Genomic DNA, 17881 nt, shown 5'->3' on the forward strand with positions numbered 1-17881 from the left:
GAAAAAATCAACACTCTTTTGAAAAAATAAAAAATAAAACACTTTCAGGACTCATTGTTGCTCTGATTTGAGAGGCGATGTTGGGCTAAACGTTGGTGTTCGTTTCCCCTCGTCTGTTGGGTAATAAACTCAGTTCAGACCCACAAAGATGCTGATTGTTTCAGCTTTTTCATTTAAACTAAGAGTATAAGGCTGCAGTTTCAAAGTCTGAAACCGACACTAAGAATATCCTGCATGAGTAGGAGCAGCTAGAGGAGTTTGAACGGCGTCACTGCAGCCGTGGATTTGTTGTTTCTTCAAAAATGACACGTACAGATTACCAGTTCATCAACTTTGAACTTTTTCACCTTATGACCTGAAAAGGTTATTTTTTTTAATGTTAAATAGCAACACAAAGCAGAGCATCATTGCAAAACAAAAAGAAAATGTGATTTTCATTTCTTAAAATAATATAAATAATAATATAATGTATAAAAATATAGTTCAATTACAACATCAAATTTATTTTAAGTCATAAACAAGCGTTTTATAACAACTGAAGGTAGCATAATTACTCGATTGTGCCTGGAAATCAAATAATAATGCCCTTTTAAGTTATGTTCTGTGTCTAATAGAGAACCAATAAAGAGAAGCTAAAATAGGGGAAGTATAGTCCTTTTACTTTTTTGTTTAAATCAAAATTCACGGCTCTTTACTACTTGGTGGACTTCCTGATGGAAATATTTCTTATTTTTAGCAAAATTGCAGAAGCTAAAGAAGGCAGTCCAAGAAACCTCTTTTAATATGAATTAAAGTTCAAGAGCATTAGTGAGAAAAACAAGAACAGAGCCCCGAAGAGCAAGAAACTCAGACGTGGGGGAAGTTTAAAATAGAGATTAGCTACAAAACAATAAGCCAAGCTTTGGACATGTCGTAGAGAGTTGGTCATCCTCTGAAAATAGAAACCTACCAAGACACCAGAGCAGCCATGTAGGGACAAACATGTGACAGGAGGCGCTCTGGACAAAATTAAACACATTTATATACAGGTAAGCTCGAAATTATTCATGCTCCTGGCAGAATTACATTTAAAGTAAAATTTCTGATTTTATCAACCAAGATGTTTCATCTTACTAAAATATCGTTTGCGTGTCCAGAGTCCTGAATTGAATCTGAAAGGAGGATCCTGCATTTTGGAATTAAAGACCTGGAGCTCATTAACCAGGTGGAATCATAAAGATTTTTGAATTATTGAGAAAGGATAGGAACAATATTCAAAAAGCCAATTTTTTTGAGAAAATGTAAAACGTTCTTTTCTGCTCCATTGTATTGTCTTTGTAAAAATGATTAACTCTTACCCTATCAGACAGGAATTAAATATAAATTGAAATTTGCAAGGAGTATGAGTAATTTTGGGCTTCACTGTATAAGCAAAAAACTACGTCAGTGGTAGAAATCTGACATTTCCTTTGCCAATGGTGAGACATGGAGGTGGCACCGTTATGCTGCGTGTGTGTGAGAATATATTTCCAAGGTATTTTATTGTGAAGGGAAAACAATTTCAAAGCAGTGAACTCTTATTTTCACTCTTGAATCTCAGTTGAATTTAAAGAAACACGACCAAAAAAAACAAAACAAAACATGAAAATAGATTTATTTAAAAAGTTTTGCTGTATTTACATTTCATGATGTCAGTATTTTTTCAGTTACAGCCTTCGTGTAAACAAGGATGAAATCATCTCAGAACATCTTCTACGTACAGAATTACAACTGCAACAGTTTTCATTATTTAATCAGAAAACGCTTCATCTCTTTCTGAGCTACGTTCGTTTTGCACCACGCCACACTTCAAGATTAATGCTGTACGTCTAACAACTTAAACTGATGCTTTCTGCATTCAGCAGCACAAACATGGACGCCTCCTGCAGGCGTTTGTGAGTGACATGACCAGAGGGGTTTGGATTCTTGAAGAAGGGAACCTGTAGAGGTTTTATTTATGTAAATGCATCCCTGCAATCATAAAAAAAAGCAGAAGAGTGAGGTGGACTACAATCATCATGTAAACATGATCTCTAAGGCCTTTATTCAGACAAATCTAACTTCAAACACACACACACAAAAAAAAAACCTGGCGTAAAATGTGAGAAGATTTAAGACAATGCTTTCAAAACATTAAAATTAACCCTCTAAACTACAACGACTCAAATTTTAAACATTATTCTCTTAAAGACATTCGTTGATTGCATTATCACCGCTGAGCCTGTAGTGTAGAACTGCTGCCCGGGTTCTGCTTCGTTTGGTTTCGAGCTTCGCTTAATGAAAACGTGGCTGTGAGGATGGCCTCCTGCTGCTGGTGATGAAGGGTCCCGATGCCGACGGCGGGGGCGGGAAGAGCGGGGCGACTCACCAACCGGAGCTGATGTGCAGAGAGTCCGAGACGACGAGAATGAGTCGTTAGTGAAAACGGCGAGATGTTGGCATTAAAAGCTGCTGCGCGCTAGTTTACCTTGCAGGCCAGCTGCTTCTCGAACCGAGGTGCCACGAAAGACCAGGGGCCCATGTTTTGAGGTTCCTCCTGACTCCAAATAAACTCTGGGAGGAGGAGAAGAGGAAACAATTTCATTTTCTCACGGTGAATTTCTGCTGCCGCTTCTCTTTTTAAAATCAAGCTGCATGACTTCGGCGTTTTCTGGGAACAATGCCTCAGAGAGCTGAAGTGAAACCAGCAGTTTCAAGGTTTGGTTTCAAAAGAAAATGTTTGCTCACAATCACTTTGACAGCGGAAAGAAGAAGAGCTCTGTGAATGCAGCGCTGTAACAGGGTGTCTGCAGGTTTCAGTGAGTCACATTTAAGACCTTTTTAATGCTGCCTTGGATTAAATTGAAATTTAACACTGAAAAATACTTTAGTTTTGGCAACAGAAGTGAGCCAGTGGAAAAAATAAATGTTCGCCAGTCAACTGGTAATAATTTTGCCATGACAGCGTCAAAAAAAAGCTAGCAAGGTCACATTAGCAGCTAGTTAGCAATAGCCTCAATCGCCTTTATCGCGTTTTTTTATCACAGAACGCAATGAAGATCTGCGCGTGCGACTCAAACTTTTGCCTTACAGAAAAGTTCTGCGATTAAAAAAAAAAAAAAAAAAAACTATAGATACAAGATTAAACACAACAGACCTGTGATTAATGGATTTAAGGTCAAATTAAATTAAGCTAATATTAGACATTTTAAGGCATTTAATCCAGCTTCATGATTTTAAGACTTTTTAAGACTCGTTAAGGACGCAGGCACTCTTGAGAAGGTTTATCAACTTTTCCTCATATTTATGGCGACATACTGGAAGATATTAGGAAATTTATTTTTTAGAAATACACACGTCAAATGCTATTTTTTTTTACAAGAATTTTTTTTATCTGTCTTCACATAAAAAAGCAGCAGAATATACGTTTAAAAAAAAATAAAAATAAAAAAAATCCACAAGTCTTAACTCTTCCACATGCTGACTTCTGGGACACACTGAACTGTAATTTGTAGAGTCGGATGTTTTCATAGTAAAACTGCAGCATTCTCAGCAGGTCGGTGCCGTTTAACAACACGATGCCAAACTCCTGAGATGTGAATTACAGCAACGTAGTCCGACTGAGATAAACTGGAGGACACTTTACCTTGAAATGTCAAGGCTGCTGCTCATAACTTACAGGCTTCCAGTTAAAGCACCTGTGCAGCCGCAGAGAGAAGGAAGAGGTTCTAGTTTTGCTTTGCTGTCGTGGCGGGTGTGAGGGTGCGCCGCAGATGTGGTGCGTGTGCAGCGGAAGATCCAACAACCCGACTGCAGAGTCTTGAGTCAGAGCACCAGCTCGACTGCAGACAACAGTGTGAATTTAAGTGAGACGAGAAACAGGAACGCTTCCTTCTGCTGATGTAAGAGCATGTAATGCTGTTCAAACCGGATCGGCGTGTGAATCGGGGATGGAAAACAAGCCCCCGCCTTAGTTTTAATTAATCCTAGTAATCAGACAAAATCTGTGTTTTCACTGAATTTTCACAGGATCTTATTGGACTTAATTAATGAAATACGGTGTTTGGAAAAGACTCTTGAACTGCGATTGAAACTGGCCCAGCCCGCTTTTAGGTAAATTACCTTGAAATTACAGTTTTTGGGATTTATTTCAAATTGAAATTAATTCCTCAACATCTCAATATTAAATAGCTTTCTGACATCGTTTCAATTATGCTCAGATTTTGTTATATACTCCACAAAACGTCGACTTGGAGAAACACTTTCTGCACAGTAATTATTTAACTGCGTTAACTCTACCAGAAAAAAAAAATATACCAAAAAAAAGAAAAGTTTTTCTTTCTAAGCATGTGACCATAAAATGACATCCAGAAACAAATGTTGAAACTTTCTTAAAAGCAAATTGGACTCAAGTCGACATATTTAATAATGCAGACAGCAATAAAAAAAATGTCTTATTATTTAGTCTGTTTGACTTCCTAACCCTTTTTAACAAAGACACCATCTTTGTTCACTCCTCCACTCTGAGTGTGTGTGTGTTTGTGTGATGTATGTGTTGCACTTTAAACATTCATGAAGCAAAAACCGTTTCACCTGGACGATAAAACTCCTTTAGAGACAGAGAGAGAGTCCAAGTTCTGTCCGTATTTCACGCCAGGAGACGATAAGCAAACGCTTTGGAGATTTACTGGTCGGACACAGACGCGCAGAGCGATGCTCGAGCATCAGATGCTGCTAATGAGACGACAGAAAAGTCAAAGCCTGGGCCCAGAATTGATTGATTAACGCTCTGCCTGCGCGTGTTAATGTGCAGAGTTTATGCAGCCGACCAGACCAAATGTGCACCTGCCTGGTTTAGTTACGTCAAATGCGATTTTATCATCTCAAACATTTAAACTCCTAAATAATGCATGGCGCTAATAGATACAGTTGATATCTATGTTACATGTCAGAGTTTATATTTCTCCTTGATGACGGCATTTGACAAAGTGTCACACTTTGTTTCATAATTATGTGTTTAGCTGAACAAATAAACTTGACGGTCAAGCTATCATTTTATGTTCTTTACCTGCTTTTGCACATCGAAAATGGATAAGTTTCAGATAAAAAAAAAAAAAGATTGTCAAATAAAAATGTTATTTTTCAACCTGGATCAGATTTTAGGACATTAAACAATTGTCAACTTTAATTCTTCATGCTGTTTTAAGAAGAATTTTCCTAAATTATGCTTTGAACTGTCATGTGAAGAGTTGCACAAATTTCCTCTTTCATGCCATAAAAATGTTTCTCGTCAGACTACAGGGTGTAAAATTAGGGCCTTGTGTAATTCAGGAATATTACAAAACACTTTATGGGACCTGTGTGAAAAAGCCACCCAGTGATCCTCCAGCTAAGAGGAAAATGAGTCCAACCGTGTCCTGCTCCAACAGCCTGGTCTGGAGTAAAAACGAGACACATCATCAGACTCTGATTAGAGCATTTAGAAAAAGGATTGGCTGATTTTGATTTCTGTTTTCCACTTCCCCAAAGCCGCTCACAGCCACCTCCTTAAAGAGGAAGTGGTCTCTCGTAGAGTACTCGACTCCACTCAGGCTGTCAACTAGAAAGCTCTTGTTTGGAAAAGGCTCCACGGCAAATAGAAAATTAAACACGCTTTTTATTACCTTGATTAAAAATGTTAACGACTTTTCATTTATTTCGCTTGGCAGAGCGAGTCTCCCTTGTGTCGCCGTGGATAGGGCAGCACTTCCTGCCGCTGCAGAGGCGAATTCCTAGAAAAATAAAAACGCTGCATGCAAAACACGGGACAGGTGTGCTTTTTCAAAAGAGGAACCCCGAACACAAAGAGACTTTGGAAAAAAAAGAAAAAAAAGGTAAGCTGATGCTGAACGGGAAGCTCTCCAAGGCAGAACTACGCTCACAAAATGTACCGTTTAATACGTGACACACTGCTTCAAAACAATGAATCAAGAATGCAAAACAAAACTGAAGAGAGTAGAGGAAAGTACTCCATATGATTGAGATTTGGAAAAAGGAACTTGTGAATGTTCAGTGTTTAGTTGCTCAGTAAATCAAAAATATGGTCCAACTTGACTCGCACTCATGTGAAGATAAAGAAGAATCAAGTGTGTGTGTGTGTGTGTGTGTGGGTGTGTGTGTGTGTGTGCGCGTTTGTTTGTAATACCTTGTGGGGACAATTTTCCTGACATATACTACGTTGTGGGGACCAATCGCTCCTTGTGGGGACCGGAGCCTGGTCCCCACGAGGGGAAACCCTGTTTTTGGGTCAGGGGTCAGAGTTAGGGCTAAGGCATGAATTGAGTTTTGGTTAGGGTTAGGGTTAGGTATGTGATGGTTAGGGTTAGGAAAAGGGTAAAGGTTAGGTTTAGGCTGTAGAAATGAATGGAAGTCAATGGAAAGTCCCCACAAAGATAGCAAAACAAACATGTGTGTGTGCGTGTGTCAGCGTGCCGGGGCTCTCTCTACCTTTAGCGTTTGGATACTTTCTGAGCTCCTGCTGCAGAGGCTCGACAGGAAACGGACACAGCTCCTCCACACGGATCAGCGCCGTGTTCTGGCCGGCTGCTGACGTCTCTCTCTGCTTCAGCAGGGCGTAGTAATGCTTTCCGGAGCACAGCACCACCTTCTGGACGCTAATGAGAATTAATCAGATATTTTTCAGTGCAACGAAAGAGGACAGAAAAGAGGATAGAGCTCTTGGAAAAACGGTTCATGTTTTAAGTTTCAAGATTTCTTCAGTGCAATATTGATATTTCTGTTACTTATTCCTTAAAACCACAGTCAGAATCAGGCATAAACAACTTTACAGCTGGTCTAAGTTGTGGTAGACAAACTTGGGTACATTAAAAGTATGTATGTTTCTTGAAAAAGGGAAATATAAAAAACATTTTTTGTTATATACAGATAGACAGGAAATGATTTCATCCTCAACTTGCAATTTTTAGATTTTTTTAAAACTTTAAAAGGCAGTTTAGGATCTCCGATATACTAAAAATCTGGAAATATGGTAAAATGTTTTTAAACCCGTTTCAAGTAACCTTGACGAATACAGATATCCGAGTTCAGCTTGTTCTGTTCTGACCGATGACTGAAAAATCTGATTTCTCTCCATCAGTGAATGCATCACCAATAAGTGCTAGTTAGAAAAACTCTCCCTACATCTGGAAGAGACACAATGTGAGCTTCACCGAAGTGAGAAAAATTAAATCAGAGGAAGCAAAGAGATGTAAGATGTTTCTTAAAGAAACGCTTGTTTCTTCTGAATTATTCCGGCTGTGACAAAGCGAGAGAGAGCAAGACTTCAGCGAGACTCATTCGCAGTTCTTTTCTTTTCGCCATTTTATTCTATTCTCATTTTATATTTTTCCGCAGCAGTTTGTTGCCGTTTCAACCTGTTTTTCAAAGTGCTACATAGATAAACTTGCCGCCGACATTCAGAGGAACACTGGAAGGTTTCTCTACATCATCTTTTTGAGATTTCAACATCCGTCTATCATCTGATATTCTGAATTTGGAAATGTTGGCAATCTTTTAGAAATTTCAGAGCCGAGATAAGCATCTAAGGAGACTTAAGTCGTGACAAAACCTAAAAGTTAAGATCCAAACTTAGCCACAAAATGAAATACTCGGCTTTCCCAGATAAAGGTCGGGTGGTGTGCACCTTTCTGCGGAGACAGAAGCATCCCCCAGCACCGGCCTGAAGGACGTTCCCGGTGCCAGTTCGCTCAGACTGGACACCGCTCCCTGGAATAGACAAACATCTTTGATTACTTCTCATGGAAATACTGAAGGAAAAAAGAAGCAACGCTAAAAAAGAAAAGCTTCCTCTTACAGAAAACCTGAGCAGTGTTTTGGGCCCGACCACAATGAGAGGTTTGCGGAAGTTTCGGATCATCTGCCTCCTGAGGAGGTGGAAGTACTGGGCCGGAGTGGTTGGGTTGACCACCGCCATGTTGACGGTGTCGCCGTCCACACCCTCTTCTTTACTGTCGCACATCTGAAGGAGGGAAGCAAACGAGCCAAGCCTGATTTCCTTCCAAAAGTTGACAGGAAATGAAAAAGCCACTGATGTTTTAAGTCAGAATTTCTCAAATTTGGCACAGAATAAAGCGGAAACAGACTCATCTCTGACCTGAAACCACATCTGAGCTACCACAACCTAATCTCTGGAGGATATCTTATATAATAACCCTGAAGAGTGTAATATCTTGGCTGCATCTCCTTTACACTGATACATTTGAATACATTGATCACAAGAATGACTGGCATTATTTTGATTTTTTAGCAATTTACCAAAAACAGTGGGGTCACTGTTCAATTGCTGCATCTGGTCCAAAGCTGTTGAATTAATTTACCGTTTGAACTGCGAACCATCGATGATCTGTTTTTGTTTAATGCTAAGCTAAAAACGCAGCTGCAGTTAGCACACAGTGGAAGGCGATAAAAGATTACATTGTTGTTTTAGGACCATTTTCAAGTCATATGGTAACATTACATTCTAATTCTACCCAAAATAAATCAACAAAACAAAAGAAACCACGAATAAAATGAATGATGAAGTCTCTGTCAGCAAAACTATGCTTCAAAATAAGGGACAGTTGAGACCAAAGCACCAGACTGAAAACTTTAGTCATCCAGTTTTTGAAGAAAGAGAGAAAAGACAGAAATAACTGGAAATTGAATTCACTTCTATGATTCTGCTAATTTCGATTCAGCACAATTTCGTAAAACACAACTACAAATCTGTAAAACGTGGGTTTAAGTGTCTGCGTTTAAAAGCGTGAAGCGAACGCGGAGCCTCACCTGGAGGAAGCGCTCCATGCGGCAGGACGAGTGTTCGGGTCCGGCTCCGTCGTAGCCGTGAGGCAGCAGGATCACCATCCCGCACTGGAGCAGCCACTTGGCCTCACCTGCAAACCAAACGGCTGAATCAGCCCTGCTTCGCTCCGCCTTAGCGGGAGGAATCTAACCGAGGCCGACCTGCTGAGATGAAAGTATCGAAGATGATCTGAGCCCCGTTGAAGAAATCCCCGAACTGCGCCTCCCAGATGGGCAGCAGCCTGGGCTGGGCGATGCTCATGCCGTACTCGAACCCGAGCACCGCCTCCTCCGACAGCGGGCTGTTGCACACCTGAACAAAAACAAGATTGTTTTCCCAAAGCACCGACACGTCCTGACTCGTCGCCAATTTTTTTTTCTTTTCTACCTCGAGGAATCCCGTCTGCTGCGGGCTGATGTGGTTCAGAGGAACGTAGGTGTCGTTGGTATCCTGACACACCAGCATGGCGTGTCGCTGGCTGAACGTGCCTCGTCCGACGTCCTGGCCGCTTATTCGGATGTGAAAGCCTGCGACATTTACAAATCAATATTTTACACCGAAGAGAAAATATTAGCAAGTAGTTTGTCTCGTTCATACTGCAAATATATCAGCACACTTAAATTAAGACAAAAGTAACTTAAATGTAACTTTTCAGCAAGACATGCAAGTGTGTTTTAAGTTGATGATTCTTGAATATAGATACAGAAAGTAATATTTCCACTGGCTGAGTTTTTCATTTAAAACAAGAAATATGTCTTAGTATGAGTAAAAAAAAAAAACTTTTTAAATTTACATTCAAGAATTATTGACCTGCAAATGAGAAGTTGCTGTAAAGTTAGTTTTCTCTTATTTCAATCGTACTAAGGCAGGGGTCTGCAACCTTCACCATTCAAAGAGCCATTTTTGCCCCAAATCCGGCTAAATAAAACCCACTTAGAGCCACAAGTGTTACATGAACAGTTGATAAAAGACAATTTTAAATTTTTGACACATATCTACTATAGCAAATTTGTTATTTTTAAAGAACCTCCATTTTATTTCTATTTTTTGGTTTTAATATACTAAAAAAAACACACAAAAAAATTTTTTTTTGCAAAAAGAGATTCCGATGGTAATATTGGTTAAAAAAAAAAAAAAAAAAAAAAAGCACATTGTTTTCTACCTAATGACAATAAAATTAGATGTAAAAATGTTGATAATTTTAGCATCATTCTGTTGTGGAAATTAAATTAAATTATTAAAAGAAAAAAACTGTAAAATGAGTACAACTTCCTTCTTCACAAAATGTAAACAAAAATGGAGTCGCATCAGATTTTAGTGGTTGGAGGATTTCACTCAGTAAACAGTACAATTTATTCTTAAATCAATGCTTAATAGTAATAGTTTAAAACCCTCATTTTTCGTGGGGGTTGCGTTCCGAAATCCATCAAGTAATTACCTCTATTTTTTACAATTATTATAAATTATTGTAAATAATATTGAAACCAAAGAACAAAACCCGTTTTCAGATCAGCGGTTGTGCGTGTTCATCAATCGGGCCTTAATGTGATCCGGAGTCATGTCATTAAAGACGTCTCCTCCAAGCTGCTTTGCGAGATTCACAGCTGTATCAGAGTGATGGATCTCGTCAAGCGAGCCTCTGGTCGGGTTTTGCGCTGCCTCAGTTGTTTCCAGCAGGCATTCAGAGTTTCAGTTTCCATCTCCTGAATGGCCAAGCTGGATTACGTATATTTAAAATACCGTAACGTTATTGGTAGAGAAGAAGCGCAGAGACTGTTTAGCCAATCAGGACGCAGAACACAATGCACTGTGAAAACAAACTGCACAAACAAATCCTCACTATAACAGCATCATAGCGAGGGTTCACTGTATATCATTTTCAGTCGTAGGTATTAAGAGCCACTGTGGAAGGTCCAAAGAGTCACTTGTGGCTCCAGAGCCGCAGGTTGCAGACCCCTGTACTGAGAATTAATGGGAATTAGACAAAAATAATTGGTAAGATTTTGATTTTTGCAGTGTAAGCAAAACACAAACACTCGAAGGGAAACGCTGTAAAGGCACACACACCCTGGCAGAGCAGAGAGCCGAATGCCAGGGCCTCCGCCGTCGACCAGTCCAGCCTGGCGCCCTCCTCCAACTTCTGCAGCCGAGCCTGAGTCCAGAAAGGAAACAAGACGACAGCGCTCAGCCTGCGATGGCGGAACGAGAGCCTCCGCCCGAGACCACTGCTGTACCTGTACGTGGGTCTTTAGGAGGTGGTTGTGCAAGCAGATCTGTTCGGGGATGTCGACGGACTTCGCTCCGACAAACTGCAGCAGCTGGGCGGGGACGCCCGTGTCCCAGGTGGTGACTCTGGCCTGGGGCTCCACCAGGTCGCCCCAGCGGCCCTGCAGGTTGGTGGGCGGGGGGCTGTACAGGGTCATGCCGGACAGCTTGTCGTTGAGCGCGCCGTAGTAGCTGGACTTGATCTCCGCTCGCTCTGCCTCCGTCATCAGACCCTCGGATATCAGCTGGTCCGAGTAGGAGTCGGGGACGCTCTGACGCGACCTGAGAGGAGGAAAAGAGACGCAAGAAGAAGAAGAAGAGATTTCCAGACGGAGAATTCATCTCAATCGAATGTCTGTCAGGTTTCAGTGGACGATAAATCGTCCCAGAAAGTATTGCCTTTAATTTCGAGGCCAACTTTCAACTAATATAATAATATTAATGGTGAGTTAATAAAAGTGCACCCTCTCAAAGATCAAAAAATAAATAAATTCTAAAGAATATTTAATGTTGGAGCTGGAAAACATGTTAAATGTCCAAAATAGACAAACAAAACGACTGAAACAGCAATAATTATAATGTGTTATAAAGTCTAAATGTGTCAGGGAATATCAACCATGCAGCCTGGAAAGAGAAAACAGGCAAAATGACAGGTATAGCTTAAAAAAATAAAAACTTGAGTGGAAACCACTTTGTTCTGGGTGGTTTTTCAACAACAATAAAAAATAAAGAGAGCATTTCTTATGGTCCAACTGGAAATTGTCGAAAAAATAAAAATTACTTATTTATGTCTTATTGAGACAGACAGACGTACTCAACCTTTGACCCAGGAGGTAAAAGCGGACCGACCTGATGATCCTGTACATGGCCGGGTTGGTGAAGAACGGCTCGTCCAGCTCGTTGTGGCCCCACTGACGGTAGCAGATCAGGTCCAGGATGACGTCCCGCCTGAACTGCCGCTGGTAGTCCACAGCCAGCCTGGCGGCTCGCAGAACGTCCTCTGCATCGTCGCCGTTCACATGAATCACGGCGCAGTTCACCATCTTACCTTCGGAAAAGACAAACACCTGGATTTTTTTTTTTTGCTTTATTTTGATTAAGGCCGAAACGATTAATCGGATTAATCGTGACGAATCGATTATGGAAATAATCATCAACTAATTTAGTAATAAATTAATCATTAACTGAGTAGACAGACTAAAAAAAACCCACATGCTCAGAGCAGTAATTAAGATTATAACAAGTAAAATTTTACAAAAACAAAATATAAGCATTTTGAATTTAAGATAATAAAAAAAACACTTTGTCTGTAAATCTGTTCCACCCAGAACTCTTCCAGTGGAGAAGAGTTGCAAAAAAAAGAAAGAAAAAAAGGTATTAATCCATTAATCCAAAAAAACCAACAGACCTGCCCTGCACTGTATTGACGTTAAATCAAGCAGAAAGAGCTGAGCTAGTTTTCTACCACCTGAAGCGTCCTTCTCTTCGACGATCTAGCGTTCACTGAAGGAATGCCGTTATCGCATCCTAGGCGAGACAGTTTTATTTTCTTATTCAAAAAGTAACTAAAATTACTTATTTATTTGCCTATTTTAATGTAATATTTTATTTAAAAAAAAAGCCTCAAACAAAACAAAAAAAAAAACCCAACAAAATATGGTATTTTTTATTCAATTAATCGTCAGAATAATCTATAACTAAAACAAACTGTTAGCTGCAGGCCTAATTTTGAACCATCTACTTGCTCTGCAGACGCAGCGCGAGAGTTTCACTCACCAACGTCGCTGCAGTACAGAGAGGACCTCCCTCTGTCTGACGGAGTGGTGTAACCCACTTGGTTGTTCACTATGAGGTGAATGCTGCCGCCCACTCGGTAGTGAGGCAGGTTTGAAAGGGTCAGCGTTTCTGGAACGATTCCCTGGCCGGTAAATGACCCGTCGCCGTGAACCTGGAGATAAAACAAATATTTAAAGAACTCCCAGGAAGACTGAACGGTACAGAAAGCTACAAAGAGGACGTCTTTGTAGCTTTCTGTATGCTAAAGTGATTAAATACTTTAGTCGTTTTAGCGTTCATAACCACAGTGAAGATGTAAAATAAACTCTGCTTTTATTACTGTAGAAAATTATCTTTACCAAAGTATTGAAAAAAGTTTTTTTTTTAGTTCTGAAATGTTTTGAAGATTTTCATCAAGCTGAAGAATAATTTTCCCAGACAGTACAGAAGTTACCCTCTTCAAATTGTAATAACATCTTAAAATCTTGATGCAGGATTTTACCAGCTACGAATTTTTAACTTTCCTACTTGGATCGGACTAATCAGCAGCAGATATTCAGCCGTCTGCGCTTAAATGCACACTGTAAGCACCTGCAGACAGATGACCTGGTCCCCAGGGTAGGCGCCCTCCTCAGGCGAATAGTCTCCCTCTTTCCTCAGCTGCTGCCTCGCTCTCGTTTTGCCCTGGGCCACCGGGTTGATGGCCTCCAGGTGAGACGGGTTGGGCAGCATCGTGACGTGAAGAGGGCGCCCTGCTCCCATGTCCAGCTCCACAGAGGAGGTGAGATGAGAGAGAACGTCGCCGATAGCGGGGGAGGAGTCGGGGAACTCGCTGAGTCCGCGCATCTTACGGAACATGAGCTGCGGGGGGGCAGCAACGAGAACAACCCGCGTTAGCGCAACGACGGCTTCCAGCTCGGAAGCAGACTGCGACTTTGTTGTGGCTGAGCAATCTGAGCGTTGCCATGGCAGCAACGTTTTCTTTAATCACGACTCTCTGACCTCTGGTGGGAACTTCAGCAGGCCTGTCAGGAGGTTCAGGCGGCCTCTGTGGGGCATCCCGATGACGACGTCCGTCACGCCGCTGTGGGCCGACTGGTGGAAGAGCTCATAGAAAAATCCCATCATGCTCTCTGCTCCCTCTCCTCCGTAGCGCTTCACAGTAGCAAATTTAGTGGCCAGGAAGTGGTCGAACTCCTACACACAGAAAACCCCCCCAAACATTTCTTTATTTCCCCACCAGACTGGATGCGGGCGATACCTGCTCCCCTCCTCTCAGACCTACCTGGGACTCCAGCATTAGCTTAGCCAGGTGCTTCTTCTCCTCTGGAGAGAAGCCTTCCCTCTTGAGCTCCTCGAAGCGGTCGGCGAACCACTCCCTCTCCTCCAGACTGCTCAGCTGGCCGGTCTCCACGGATAGGTGGCCGCAGTAGACCCGCTCCAGGTAGGTCTGGACCTCCTCCGCCGAGGCCTGAGCCTTCCCAAAGTGACGCAGGCCTGAGCAAGGAAGAACACACAACGTTTACCTGGAGGCTAGCTCTGCACACAGACAGAGAAAAGGGAAACAAAACCTTAAAGATTGAGAAGCTTAAAACAGCGTTTCAATTGGCTTTTAGCTAACTTCCATTCATTTCTATATAGAAATTGACTGAATTTACATGATGGTTTTTCCAGCCATTTTGACCACATTCAACCATTTACACAGTATGTATAAATGTGGGTTGGGCTAAGGTGCCCAAGGGCATATTGACATGAAGTTGAATTGAACCAATGACCTTCTGATTACAAGATGGCTGCTCTACCCACTAAGCCACAGTCACCCCAAGTCATATTGTTAATCATAACTTCACAATGTGCTGTATATGATAAATAAATATTGAAATAACTGCATTTGCACATGCTTCTCATTTAATCTCATTGTACATGACATAAATTATAATGCTAAAATAATGTGTTCTAATTTTTTTATTGCATTTTCTACATGTAACCACAATGCATTTTATAATTTTAAAATACATTTCATGTACGTCTCTGTTATTTATTTTGGTACATAAATAAATATGTACTTATAGAGTTTATAGAGTTATGGCATTTTGACCTTTGATGACATTTTACCTTGCGTTTTCTTTAATTTGGTTGTAACTTAGGTCAGAGCTAAGAGTTTACGATGGAAATTTAGATTTTTTTTTCTGTGTTTGATGCTTTAATTTAAAGCATAGCAATAGGCTCTTTGGGAAAGAAGTTTCAAATATGTTTTTTTATCTGTAGCAACAAAACTCCACCACACCCAACACAGACGTACGTCTCCCAAAGAACAGGGATGGGATGGAAAAAATAAAAAGTTTTAATGGCTGGGTTTTCTTGTGACGTTATTGCGCAACGTAAAATTGCAGCGAAGCAGACCTTGAAGATTAAACAAATTCGTCAGAGAGGAACCTAAGACTTTGTCAAACATAGTGTCTAAATAGAACAATACATATTTCCAAGGCTTTATTTGAAAATAAATTAAGACTTTTATATTAAGCTCATCAACTTAACACAAAATTCAGAATGTATTTTTTATTAAACGTTTCTGAAATTGTTGTCTACAAGTAGCAGTAAAAAAAGAAAAGTGAAGCAAGTCCGGGCTGGTACTTTCTGGAACGAGTTGGAGAGTTAATCCTTTCCTAAGGTGCAGGGATTCAATCTTTTTGTGTTTGCTTACCCATCCTTTTCAGCACAAGCACTTAGATAACACTGAAACTTCCTGAATCTACAAAGTAGATGGAAAAGGTGGGAAAACAGAAATGTGGCATTAAAGACAGGACATCAAATCCTGCCTGAAACTCCTGGCTGAGAGTAAAAACAGTAAGATTGTCATTAATGCAGGCGGTGAAGACAAACGCTGTCATTCAACCGCTGGTTCTTCCTCAATATTTACATAAAGTCCAACGTTTGATTTTCAGAGGTGAAGCAAGACACAAACAGCTACGGAGTCTGAAATAACATATTCCTGAATGTGTGTACGGCAGGACTCTGATTTGTCTACAAGTACACGGACTATGAAACTTACCTGAGGTGTTGAGCGTTCCCGTGACGGCACCGGCCAGCATGTCTATCTCCGGGACACGGTCCACAACGGGCTGCTGAGGTAGTAGGGGGTTAATTTTAGCGGCCTTGTGTCCATGTGTTCTGTACGCCTCCACCAGGCGGGCGAGTCCGTGATCTGAGCCGAGAACAAAAAACATGCTGCCAGTAAGCACGGGTGAAGCCAGAAAGGTTTGGACAGGGTGGAGGATATACCAGAATGTAATGATGTTTATAAAGAAAGTTGCTATGGCTGAACGTAAAATGTAATAATAAAATACAAATATGGAATCTAGCATGAATAAATAAATGTAATTTGCTCTCTTACATAAATGCAGAAAAATAAGACGCATGCGCATGCTTCTCAGTTTTTCAGTGACTCAGTTCAAAAAGCTTACAAATTCATTACACACACACAAAAAGATCTAAAGTGTTTATTTCTGCTAAAATTTGACAACCACAATGAAGCTTGAATTCATGAATGAATTAAAATTTGTTTTCCCTGAAAGTTTGATTGCACTAAAAATCTATTTTAATAGAAGTGTTTATGTTATGCTCATACTTAGTTTAATGGCCGTGGTATCACTGTGTCTGACTGGTGAGCGAACTGTACTGACAATCTCCATAAACAATCTGAGGCATTGCAAAGAGGAAGATGATAAACATCAGATCAAGCTTAGATGAAGGCTGCTGTTGAGGAGTGAAGTGTTAACACCTGAGCAAAACCACAGTTTGGTCCACACCGCACTCATGCAGTAATCCATGTGAAAAGAAGCCCACCTTACATTTTTTCACCATATTACTAAATAAGCATTCCTCTTTTTCTTCTCCAATCAGTCTGTGCGTAATGAACCTATGCAGCTTTTATATTTGAACTGAATTTCTGGAGAATAAAAATGAAATAATTCTTCTGTCTGGTGAAGATGGTCCCCTTAGTCCCCCTTTCGTGTCGCCTCTGCTCCGGAGAAGAAACTCGACTCTTCCTGAGAAACACAGGTGCACTGCAGCTAGCTGCCTACAACACACGAGAAGCTAGCTAAAGTGGGTGATGCTCAGATTAATACATCACACAAAGACAAATAATTAGCGCACATTTCACCACTGTAGCCTCCATTTATCCCCTCCACATCCTTATCAGCTCTCCGAGTTGTAATTTAACCCGTACCGACCTTGGTTCAGTGCAGCGATGCGGTCCCTCTGTGACTGGTTGTGCTCTCCGGCGAGCTGCTTCGGTCGGTATCCATACACTCCTCTCTCGGTGTAATAGCTGCAGGCGAAGAGCTGCCTAGCAGCACTTGGTGGGAGTCTGCTCAGAGACTTTTTCAGAAAAAACACGGCCGACATGTTTTGAGTCGTAAATCTTTAATCCCCCAGCGTGACAGAGGCTCTCCCCAAGCCGAAAGGCTACAAGACGGCGGCCATAATGCCGTCGTACTGGGAGGAGATGCCGCACCGGCAACCGATTGGCCGAAAGGTATGGACACGTTTCACAACATGTCTCTAAATCCATATTTATTTTTTATTTTATTTTATTATTCAGGACAAACGATTATATATAGAACAAACCTTACATTGTCGTGTTTCTGCTTATTAAAAGACGCATATATTTGATGCGACCACCATAATAAGTGAGTTAACGTACATCTGATGCGTTCAGGTGCCCCTTGAAATTTTAATACTGCTCTGTTATGTTCCGCTCCTGGTTGTATATTTAAATTTCTTAAAGACAAACTACTTTGCAGGCCACGTTGTCCTGGTCAGTCCAATCTGGATTCGTGTTCTCTCATACAACCACGAAAACATAAGCCCTACTTTTGCAGAGCCAAGATAAGTTTACACAAAACTGTAATGACCAGGGAGTCTGAATACAGGACAAACTTTTTAGATTTTAGATTTACTCTTAGAAGTTACTGGAAATCCATGTCATTTTCCTTCCAA

The 17881-nt window shown here is 40.9% G+C and overlaps 1 protein-coding gene and 1 long non-coding RNA gene across 3 annotated transcripts; one reads left to right on the top strand and one right to left on the bottom strand.

Annotated features, from left to right (window-relative positions):
• Positions 1-1616: 1616 nt before the first annotated feature.
• Positions 1617-17425, bottom strand: dhtkd1 (dehydrogenase E1 and transketolase domain containing 1). 2 transcript variants are annotated; one of them, XM_015005474.2, is made up of 17 exons: positions 17113-17425; positions 15930-16082; positions 14163-14374; positions 13880-14074; positions 13469-13738; positions 12878-13049; positions 11951-12149; positions 11071-11383; positions 10904-10988; positions 9224-9363; positions 8998-9148; positions 8821-8927; positions 7850-8014; positions 7679-7761; positions 6484-6650; positions 2486-2571; positions 1617-2395 (listed from the first exon to the last, which is right to left on the bottom strand). In XM_015005474.2, exons 1-17 carry the CDS (start codon positions 17285-17287, stop codon positions 2228-2230), a joined length of 2841 nt encoding a protein of 946 aa, XP_014860960.2. In that variant the 5' UTR covers positions 17288-17425; the 3' UTR covers positions 1617-2227. The 2 variants fall into 2 exon arrangements, with proteins under 2 accessions (XP_014860960.2, XP_087862579.1); XM_088006453.1 differs by lacking the exons at positions 13469-13738; positions 13880-14074 and having other exon boundaries at positions 17113-17422.
• On the top strand, positions 2733-5842 carry LOC148158710 (uncharacterized). The gene is made up of 2 exons (XR_015763076.1): positions 2733-2816; positions 5706-5842. It is a non-coding gene; the product is annotated as an uncharacterized LOC148158710 (long non-coding RNA).
• Positions 17426-17881: the final 456 nt, after the last annotated feature.

Source organism: Poecilia mexicana, unplaced genomic scaffold (genome assembly GCF_051168715.1).
Source record: "Poecilia mexicana isolate PSO_F unplaced genomic scaffold, ASM5116871v1 scaffold_6, whole genome shotgun sequence".
In the NCBI taxonomy this organism is placed as follows: domain Eukaryota; kingdom Metazoa; phylum Chordata; class Actinopteri; order Cyprinodontiformes; family Poeciliidae; genus Poecilia; species Poecilia mexicana.

Excerpts from the sequence above, each read along its gene's own strand:
- dhtkd1 (XM_015005474.2), bottom strand. The coding sequence starts at position 17,287 with ATGTCGGCCGTGTTTTTTCTGAAAAAGTCTCTGAGCAGACTCCCACCA. Across the intron at positions 16,083-17,112 it reads CATCGCTGCACTGAACCAAG|ATCACGGACTCGCCCGCCTG; the intron begins GTCGGTACGGGT and ends TTCTCGGCTCAG. Across the intron at positions 2,572-6,483 it reads AAAGTATCCAAACGCTAAAG|AGTTTATTTGGAGTCAGGAG; the intron begins GTAGAGAGAGCC and ends TCCTCCTCCCAG.